Genomic DNA, 11122 nt, shown 5'->3' on the forward strand with positions numbered 1-11122 from the left:
CATTAGCATTGCATGGTTGATGAAAAAGAAATGTGGCCATGAGATATTTGTCTAAGACGAATATTTTATTACTATATGTTACTAGTTATCATGAGATAAAATAGGATCATATTGAGAGAACGAATTTAACCCAAAAAGATAAATTATATCCTATGAGGATAACACACTAATGACAATGTCATAGGACTATCATAATTTTAAGTTGTTTTCATAATGGTCTATAATAAAGGATAATTCAATCATAGTAATATTGGTGGATGAACAACATAACTAAATAATGTTGTAATTAATAGACAAAGAGTCAGAACTTAATTGCAAATTTATTTGAGCCTAATTCTATATGTCTAATGAGTCCCTCCACTAGCTAAACACAACCATATACTTATTGCATTTGAATCAATACACTGAATGAATAAAAACAATGAATATGAATAGAGAAACAAATTGCACTTATCACTATCCATAGTGGATGTATTTTCTCACAAGAAACAAGAGATGATATAGTGATTAATTTAATTTATTCGAATTATTATTTAATTTATTGTAATTAAATAATTGAAATTTAAAGTGAGAATTAAGTCAAACAGTTATAGTTTTACAAAATAAGACAATTAAATTTATTTACTCATAAATTCTGGTACGATAAAGTTGTAATAATTTTAACAAAATTAAAAATGGATTGAAAAAATAATTTAATTGAGAGAATTAATAAATTAATATTTTAGAAATAAAAAATTAATTACTGGATTAAATAAATTATACTAATTAATTTAAAAATTAAATAACACATATAATTGAATTGATGAAACACCAACCCATTTATATGTGATGAGCAGCATCCTTAGGTATGCTAGAGGGGTGTGCTACCCATCCTAGTATAATTCTAGTAGGGATTATTTATATTTTCTATTAAATATTTTTTTCTTGTGTAAGTAAAATTCTTTTGATTTTTCTTTGTAGATGACGATTACAGATTAGGTGAAAATACACGCATAATTAAACTTAGTTACTGAACATAATAGACATTAATTTTTCCAAATAAATTTAATTTGGTGAGAACTAGAAAGAGAATTATTTTTTGCCATTGAAAAATTAAAAAATTTCTTTGTGCCATCAGTTCGTGAATTAGAGTTCGGCCTCTAGCCCATATTAGTATTTTTGTTGGGTTTTCTAGGCAGACAATACAAACTCACCTTAACTTCTGCGTAAGTATTTGTGTCTCTTGCTTTTATCTTTTCCCTTTTAAACACCAAATAAAAATCCTCCTGCTCTCTTTTTTTTTTCTCCTCTTTTCTTTCTTTCTTTGTTTTTTCGTAAATTTGGACCTGACTCTTATGATGAGATCTTATTAATCTGACTCTTATGATGAGATCTTATTAACATAATTGGGTTTAGGGTTTGGATGATATCGATGCGTTATGGCAGGAGTTGGAATTCGGAACATATTGAAGCTTATCGTTTTTCCATTCAGAAGAATCCAATACATTATTGATCAATAAGAAATCACGCTTGAGATTTGGGTTACAAAATTAGAGCCCCACGGGAACCGACCCCTGTTTTTAGTTTTTGCCGACGAGGAGGCTGGTGAGCCAAAAGAGTGGCATCTCTAGGCTTGAATCATAACCCCACAGAGCTGTTATGTCGGCCTTGAATCTCTTAATCTGGTAGTTTTAACCAAGAGCTACCGCTTCCCACCAAAATCTCTAAATGGAGATTGGCAGACAGAAACTTCAGCCACGACGGAGGCGGCGGGGGGATGGATGTGGTGGGAGTGAAATCAGCGTCCAAGAGCTTCATTTGCTCATTCTCAATGGAGGGTGAGTTTCCAAACGAAAACACTACTTAATTGTTTGATATGTCATTCTGCATGCTGCATTTTCCAAGAGGGCGGCATGCGTTTACTTTCAATGTCGGCGATCGCATCAAATACTTTATATTCACATTCATTGTAGTTGTCAGAGGAAAAGACAGACACTCCAACGTATTAAAGGGACAAATGACTGTAAACATGAGAATTCAAAATCACGCATTATTAAAAGGGAGCCAAGTTTTCAGGTAAGCTCCATACTTCTTTCTCGGAAACTTCATGAAATAATAATAACTAGAGGTAAAGTCAATAAAAGCATGCAAATGGCTTGAATTGAATATGAAGTCTCGATCGATGGATCGCTACCCTATGCCAAAATCGCCAAGTATAGTTCGATTCGCCCCATAAACCTCGCAGTATCGCACGATCCTTGACTCTTTCTTTTTCTCTTTCCTGAAATTGCCAAGCAATTCTTTTATGACTTTTAAATTAGATTTGGATCTGCCCGTCACTAATTGAAATCCTTCGTGGGTGGCTACACTTTTATGTTCACATACGATCTTAGCATCCTGTCTGTAGAACGGTTACACAGACTATGCCACATTCATGATGTGCACAAAAATAATTTATGGAGAATATATATATATATTTTTTAAAATAATTGATGAAAAAACGAATGAGGTTTTTTTTTATATTGTATAGAATATAAAATGACTAAAATAATCTCACAATAATGTTTAGTATTTTATAAATGAATGTGTTTTTAGTAATTTCTCAACATACTTAAGACTTGGTTGAGAAACCCCACCAACTTAATAATAAATAAATTAAATAATAGTATAGATTAATGATATAAAATAAAATATTTGGTATATGAAGATTAAAGTTTTTACTCCTTGGAAGCTATAAAATGGGGAACCTTGAAACCGTAACCTTGGAGGAGCTGATATCTTTGTAGAGGAAAAAAAGGAAAATGCAAGCGAGAAAGAGAAACTTCAAGCTAGCAGTGGCAGCGAGAATGCAATGCAGAACATCGCAGACACACCATCAGGTATCCATTTCTATCACCCTAAACAATTATCTTCATTAATTTAATTTATCATATGTTTCTAACACTCTCGACTTTGAATATGTGATACTTAAATCCAGATAATACTCTAATTCAACTCCCACTATTCTGTACCACGAATCATAGGAATAGTATTCCTAATTCAATTTCTCCTTCCATGTATCACAATCCATGTTCATCTGTAAAAAGAGTACTTAATGGCATTGTTATGAAATTAACAACTTTAGATTAAATATCTCAATTTTAATGCATGTGATGTTAGTTTATAGTATAATTGCCTTTGGACAGTTTACAAATGACCAAGGTTGGAAATACTTTACAATTTTCTAGGTATTTCTAATTAAAATTTTATTTCAAGTTTGTATAAACATGATGATACCAAAGCCTACTAATATGCATAGAACAGACCTTACATACACTTATTTTCCCAATTATTACAGGGGTACTGGTTAAATTTAATGTATCTCTTTTTACAATTGATGTCACTATAGGTCAACAATTTTGAATTTCAAAACACTTTGATTGATTTATACCTATTTCTATGAATTTCTATGCAAATAGTTTCAGTGCATCTCAAAGTTTTAGGAAATTTTTTATTTCAAGCATAATGAAAAATTTAGTTGTTTATGTTTATATTTTTTTAATTTGGTTTTTATTTTTTTATCTAGATTTCTCTATTAATCTTTCGGAAAGAGTCAAATCATTTTTTTAACAGAAATGCTAGCAAAAACATTAATATTTAATGATGTTGTGACAACCTGCATGGCAATCCAAGTGTGTCAAATTGAGCACTATTCTTATATGTCACGTTAATAAATAATTTAAAATTATAAAATTAAAAAAATAACACAAAATGTATGTGGATTACAATACGAGATGCCATGATTACAAATTTAATGTTTTCATCAACATTTTCGTTAAAAAAAAAAACAACAACAATCCAATTTTTTTTAACGGTTGATGGTTAAAATTGACTATTTTTTAAAGACCGAGAGCCAAATTCTTCTAAAAAAAAGAAGAAGAGTATTAGTCAATTTGACAAAAAATATAAACATTAAGGGTTACATCTATCATTATGCATTTATTTAATTTAGCAAGGCTATTTACTACTTGTAATTAAGGAGAATATCATCAATACATAGAACAAAGCATCAACTTACTCCTAAAAATAATATGATATCTATAAAACTTATTACTCCTTTATACTATTATTTAAACCCTTAACTAAGTTGGTATCACAAGTCAACTCGACACCAACTCAGTTAGGGAAATTACTTTCTATTCGTATTTATCATTCAATCAAAGCTTTATTTTGATATTTTTATACATTTTAATTTTGTTTTGCACAATTTATTACTTTCATCAATTGTATATCTATATTTGCTATTATTTAAACCCTGATTGAGTTAGTGTCACAAGTCAACCGAGCACTTACTTGATTAGAAAAATTACTTTGATGTCCTTTCGTATTTAAAATAAATTAAATCATTCGAGGGTATTTTAGCTTTTTATTTTAAAAAATAATAAAAATGCATGTAGTGATATTTGAACTCATGCTAATTACATTAATAAAACTTTAAATTTCACTCGACCAAAGCTTTTATTTTTATCTTTTTTACATTTTAATTTTATTATACACATTTTATTATCTCATTCAATTTTATATCTATACTATTATTTAAACCCCTAACTGAGTTAGTGCCACGAGTTAACTAGACACCAACTTGATTAGGTAAATTACATTTATGTCATTTCATATTTATTTTAGGTTATATTATTTGATGGTACTTTAGTTTTTTTTTATTTTAAAAATGATAAAAAAATGTACCTATACTATTATTTAAACCCTTGACTAAGTTGATGTTACAAGTCAATTGGATATCAACTCAGTTAGGAAAATTAAATTAATGTTCTTTCATATTTATTTTAAGTTATATTATTTGGGGGTGCTATAGACTTTTTATATAAAAAAATCAATAAAAACATGTATCTATGTTATTATTTAAACCCTTGAGTCGTGACACCAACTCGATTAGGGAAATTACATTGATGTCCTTTTCTATTTATTTTAAGTTATATTATTCGTGAGTACTGTAATCTTTTTATTTAAAAATATAAAAACATGCATATTGTGGTATTTGAATCCATGACAATTGCATTAATAAAATGTTAAATTTATCACTCAACTAAAGTCTTATTTTGACATTTTTATATATTTTAATTTTATTATGCACATTTTACTACATTTATCAATTGTATGTATTGATAATGTTATTGATTGAATTGGTGTCACGAGTTAACTAGACACCATCTTAAGATTGATGGCAACACTATAATAAATAATTGTAGTGCATTTAATACTCTTAATATAATGTATGTACATTTTTAAATTTTATTTTACTTACAATTTAATTTATTTCTTTTTATTTTAATATTATAAATATTTTAAATTTTATTTAAAGTTGTTAGAACAATTATATTGATTAATTTAATTTATTGCATGGGTCACATCAATTTTCAACCAAATATACTTGTACAGCTCCAATTAGAATACATCTATATTTTTATATTTAATACACTAAAGCATATTTTTTACGACGTCTCATTTATTTTTATATTTTTTTAAATATTACTTAGAGATGTATGGCGCTTTTTAAACCCTAGGGACAAAGCAAGGCCCGTCTTGTTAAAATTAATCACTCTCAAACTTTTTAATCATTTGAATAATAAAAAATATATTTTTGATCCTTTTAAAATTTAATTATTTAATTTATTTTTTAAAAATAAAATATTTAACTTTAACCCTATCAATTTTAAACAAAATTTATAGTTTAATCCTTAACCAAATAATTATCTTTATAAGCTAATTTTATAATTGCTTTGTGACACAGATGTTGAATGGAAGTGATGGGCTATAGTGGCCACTTCGATTACCACAACGATAAACAACTTAAAATAATTTAAACAAATTATACAAAAAATTATTTATACAGTTTGGTTTCCTTACATTTGAAAAGTCTAATTTAGTGAGTCAATCTACTATCTTTTTCACCAATACAACAAGTGAATCATGTCTTAACACCCCTCAATGTATAGACCTCACTTAAGTACTTAAAGACTAGATTGCTTGCCTTTAAATTCTCTCCCTGAAAACTTAGGCTATAAGCACATATTGTTTATTCTCAAATGCACTCACAAAAATTAGGTTCCTAAATGAATAATAAAATTCTATCTCTCAGCTCAATACATAAACCTATACAAGTCTCTCAATATATAGAAGTTTTTGAGGCTTACTAACATACTAGAGATCAATTTCAAACCAACCCCTTAAGCTATAAAATAACAAAATACAATATACAAATAAAGGTCAATACAAAGTGGACTATTGGTGATTCATTCTTCAATGGTATCTTCAATGAGATCCTCTTCGGTTCTCCACAATCAAAGGGATTTAATTGCTCGATCTGAAACAATCCAATCTTTAAGGATAGTTGCTTTATGTAACACCCCTAACCTATATTCGTCACCGGAATAGGGTTACGGAGCATTACTGGACTTATCTCTTAAACAATCATACATTTCATATTTATTTCTCATATCCAAACAAAAGTCATTCAAATTCATTTATATAGTCCCTAACACGAGCTCTCGAGGTTCAAATTAAACATTAGAAGTGGTTCGGGATTAAATCGAGTACTAAATAAATTTTTAGAAAAACATGAAAAATTTTCAAAGTGCAGGGGACACACGCCCGTGTCATAGGCCGTATGGGCATTCGAAATGGGATCACATAGCCATGTCCTAGCTCGTGTCCGACCCCGTGTAACTCACTGACTTGTGCCACATAGCCAAGCCACACACCCGTGTGTTAGGCCGTGTGAAACTACTGACTTGGTTTCTAAATAAGTATTAGGGGACACACAACCGTGTCACTTGACCGTGTGTCATACACGGCTAAGACATACGCCGGTGTCTCTACCCGTATGGACAAAAATAGGTCATTTTCCAAGCCTTATTTCTCACCCAAAGTGGCACCAACCTACACATACTAAATAACATATGACCAAATCATCAATAGGCATTCAAACCAATCTCAACCAAGTCTAAATCATGCGATACCAATACCAACAACCATAATGCTCATAAACATCATAATTTTCCATTTAAAAACATACCAATATCACTTTCAAGAATTCACCTAAATGGTCAATTTCAATATGTCCATCTTGCCTAAAACTTAGCATGCTAATAAATTCTCATTTTCAACCATTTGCTACTTAAAATACCAATTCATAACAAGGCATTCACATAACAATTATAAACCACATATCAAAGGGCCATTTACACATATTTACAAATCAAAGCATATATAATTGTCAAGCCATATCAATGGCTAAAACATAACAAAACATATAGGCTTCCATTAACCAATTAACCTATACATGCCATATAACCAAAATACATTAAGTCCAAAAGTACCAAAATGAGAGTTTGATAGTGTGATGCAATCTCCGACAACTTCCAAACCGAGCAAGCTTTCGAATCACTATAAAACACGAAAAATTAAACAGAGTAAGCAATTAAGCTTAGTAAATTCATATAGCATAAAACTCAACTTACCATTTAATCTCAATTTGAATAATTAAACATAGCATAAATAAGAGGTATGGCATACGGTAATGGTATGTAAAATGAAAGGCTGGAAACAGAGCTGGAGATGAGCGCTAGCCAATGGTTAATACTTCAGAAAGCACCTTAGCAATTAAATTACCAGTAATGCCCCTATCGACCTCAGTCTTGTTTTTTGCTAGCTTGAGTCTAGAACTATACTATCTCATTAAACGCCGAATATCCATATATATATATATAATAATATAAATATTTTTTTATGGTATGGAAGATAGTCGGCCCACTTCTAGCCGTTCAAGCGATTATGCCTGCTCTAGCCCTACCATCCACCCCTATCATAATAGAAAGGGGTACTTTCGAGCTGATCTGTAACGGATCAAAGCGACCGTTAGTCGGGCTGATCTGTGATTGTTGGTCAAGGCGACCGAGAGGATTTGATTTACAAGCCTAACACATATTCATTCACAAAGTTAGACAGAATTAACAGATCTCATAGATTCAATTCACATATGATTCACGTACATACCTGTACTAATACATGTCAACCTCTTACTCTTTCATATCATCAATATGCCCGTTGAACCATTTGGAATAATATCGGGTACTTGAGAATCTCACACACTAAGTGCCAATACATGGTCGAAACCATCTCTATCTCATATATCATATAAATGCTCTCTCTTGAGCCATCACTAGGTTTACTCACACAAGCTGACAGTTAAGATGTAGCTACATGGTGCTGCTCACATAAGCTGATAAGTAACCAGAACACATGCCGAAAAACTCAGCCACCAGTAGAACATACAGGACCAGCACCCTTAATACGGTAACCCCTAATGACATGTGATTCGTATCCTAGCTACTCCTAAGGTCCAACCGGGATATCATATGTCGCCAAATCTTCATCGAGTATTTCAGTGAAGTTGTATTCATCAAGAATGCAATATTAAAGCATTTAACACACAATTATTTAATGCTTATTAACATACGAACTTACATCGAATTAGTCCGGAGAAAATCTACCGATCAATCCACTACTTTATCTTTGCCTCGATCTAAATCCGAACGTGGTTTTTCTTGATTTAAATCATCAAATTTAACTACTTTAATCATTATTCTATTCAATTCAATCCAAAATTCATAATTTAGAAAAATTACTATTTTGCCCCTAGACTTTTGACTTATTTACAATATAGTTCTTAGCTCATAAAAATGCAAATTCATGCAATTTTGTCCACACCTATGCTAGCCGAATATCATCTAAGCTTAAAGAAGCTCATACATTTCTTTAATTCACACATTTTACCACATAAATTTTACTTTTCTCAATTTAATCCCTATTTGACATTTTCAACCAAAATCACTTTACAAAACTTGTTTATCTAACAACAACCGTTCATTTTCTATCATCAAACATCAAAACACATACACATTCATCAATGGTAAAACCCTAATACTTTAACAGCATCACAAATTAGTCCCTAGGCTAGTTAAATTAAGCTACAACGACTCAAAAAACATAGAAATCATAAAAAAAAACAAGACAAAAATCACTCACCAATTGAGCCTCAAAGTAGTCAAACCCTAGTTGAACAAAAATGGCTTCCTTCACTTTGATAGTCGGTTGAAGAAAAAAACGAAAGATGAAAGCTTTTTAATTTTGTTTTAACTTATTATATTTTTATTAACTAAATTACAAAATTAACCTTTATAAACATTATTTATTTCACTAAATGCCAAGCCATTATATTTCACTAACACTAATGGTCTAATTACCATATAAGGACCTCCACTTTAAAGTTCTATAGCCATTTGACACCTTTAGTTAATAGAACTCAACTTTGACACTTTACGCGATTTAGTCCTTTTTATCGAATTGAGCTTGCAAACGGTAAAATTTTTTGACGAAATTTTTATACAATCATGCTATCATGCTGTAGGCTTCAAAATAATAATAAATTAATTATTTTCACTTCAAATTTGTGGTCCTGAAATCACTATTCTAATTTTACTAAAAACAGACTGTCAAAAGGATTGGTCTTCAAAGCCATATTGCTTATAATCACAATATCAGTATCACTTAAAGCCCAAAATTTTTGTTTCAATAAGTTGTCAATTTCAAATATAGCAAGTAACAGGTTATTATAGGAACAATGAAAGTGGCCACATCCAATTGATAGTTAACAAGTCACTTCAAAAACTTGCCTTAACAAAAATAATTTTGAAATGCAAGTAATACAACTATATTTAAAGCTAAATTTCAGTATGTTTCCGACTTTCGTTTCATGAAAGATTCAAATTTAACTTGGTTAGTCATCTTTTTAATGGATGAAATGCAATAAATTTTGAGTTTAAATTTGAGCATCAGAAAACTCTTCCTATGCTTCAATGACCTCCTTTGAAAAATTATGTAGAGCCTATACTTCAAAATTGTTGGAGTATTACAATAAGTTATATGTTTTTTTAGCAGAGAAAAAGGTTGAAAAGTGTAAACAGACGCATGAAAAGGTTAAGACTGGAGATGAAAGAAATAAGTGAAGAGAAAAAAGAGATAAAAGTTGGGCAAAAAATGGTAAGAGAAAAATTTGAAGCCATTGAATTAGAATGCGAGGAACTTCGAAAGGAGACTATCCTTATAACACAACAAACTGCGAACACTCAAATCCGCCTTGCTCTTATGTTCCAAATCTTGAAAGCTAGACAAAACCAAGAGCTTGACAAGGCAACCATACTCACGCATGCTCTTCGGTACCTACTATTCTCTTCACTATTTCTTTTAAACTACTATAATCTACTTTGTATACAATTCTAATTTACCTTTTCCTACAGTGACTTGATAGAGAGAGGGAACCAACAAAGGAAGCTTTGACGGCAGAGGATCTTGCTGCTACATTATGGTCCTCATCGTATTGTATTTTTTTTTTAATAATTTCAGGAAGTGTGGACATGTTTGTTTGTAAAGTTGCCTTCAAATGGGTCTCTTCCTTTGTTTGGTTTGGTTGTTGTTTACCATCTGTTTGGTCTTGGTCATGGACATGGTTGATTTACTTAACTCATATTAAATTATCTTTAATGCAAAATTTAAATGTTTTTGACATATATACGGGAAGTTTGAATCTCCTCGAATAGTCATAAGTATGATTCTAGTCTCTCAAAAATTAAAGGTTTTTGTAATTATCAAATATCCAAAAATAAGTATTGATGGCTTAAAAAAGACAAGTTTTCCATTTTTGAGTATAAAAAAGCATGGTAAAAGCTTTTCTTATTTTTTAAAATTAAAGAAAAGGTGGGAGATAAGGTCACTAATTCTGCCACGATTGATGCCATGAATTTTCTTTAGAGATTCAACCTTTAACAAAGCTATAGAAACAACATGATGACAAATAATGAAGATACAAGGGACAAGGGACCCCTGTGAGAATAGATTTACATGTGAGGATTCTTTCAACCAACCACGTTGGAAATCCATAGCTTTTATGACACAATGAATGAAGCTCCAATTCAAATATCAAGCTTTAGTCCACCTTTCCTTTCCTTTTTAGTTGTTGTGAGGAGCTCAGCACCTAGCATTCCATTATCTGAGAGCTGTCTTCCCTTGATAAAAGCATTCTAGAAGA

At 30.6% G+C, this 11122-nt stretch overlaps 1 protein-coding gene across 3 annotated transcripts; it reads left to right on the forward strand.

The window, feature by feature from the left end:
* The first annotated feature begins 1196 nt into the window (after positions 1-1196).
* On the forward strand, positions 1197-10602 carry LOC107916985 (uncharacterized). 3 transcript variants are annotated; one of them, XR_001689664.2, is made up of 5 exons: positions 1197-1817; positions 1953-2055; positions 2711-2858; positions 9976-10253; positions 10335-10602. XR_001689664.2 is itself a non-coding variant. In XM_016846373.2 (5 exons), exons 1-5 carry the CDS (start codon positions 1708-1710, stop codon positions 10372-10374), a joined length of 627 nt encoding a protein of 208 aa, XP_016701862.1. In that variant the 5' UTR covers positions 1197-1707; the 3' UTR covers positions 10375-10602. The 3 variants fall into 3 exon arrangements, 2 of the variants coding, with proteins under 2 accessions (XP_016701862.1, XP_016701863.1); XM_016846373.2 differs by having other exon boundaries at positions 2766-2858; positions 9973-10253; XM_016846374.2 differs by having other exon boundaries at positions 2766-2858.
* Positions 10603-11122: the final 520 nt, after the last annotated feature.

This window comes from Gossypium hirsutum, chromosome A01 (assembly GCF_007990345.1).
Source record: "Gossypium hirsutum isolate 1008001.06 chromosome A01, Gossypium_hirsutum_v2.1, whole genome shotgun sequence".
Taxonomy (NCBI): Eukaryota; Viridiplantae; Streptophyta; class Magnoliopsida; order Malvales; family Malvaceae; genus Gossypium; species Gossypium hirsutum.

Excerpts from the sequence above, each read along its gene's own strand:
- LOC107916985 (XM_016846373.2), top strand. The coding sequence starts at position 1,708 with ATGGAGATTGGCAGACAGAAACTTCAGCCACGACGGAGGCGGCGGGGG. Across the intron at positions 2,859-9,972 it reads CATCGCAGACACACCATCAG|CAGAGAAAAAGGTTGAAAAG; the intron begins GTATCCATTTCT and ends ATGTTTTTTTAG. Across the intron at positions 10,254-10,334 it reads ATACTCACGCATGCTCTTCG|TGACTTGATAGAGAGAGGGA; the intron begins GTACCTACTATT and ends CTTTTCCTACAG.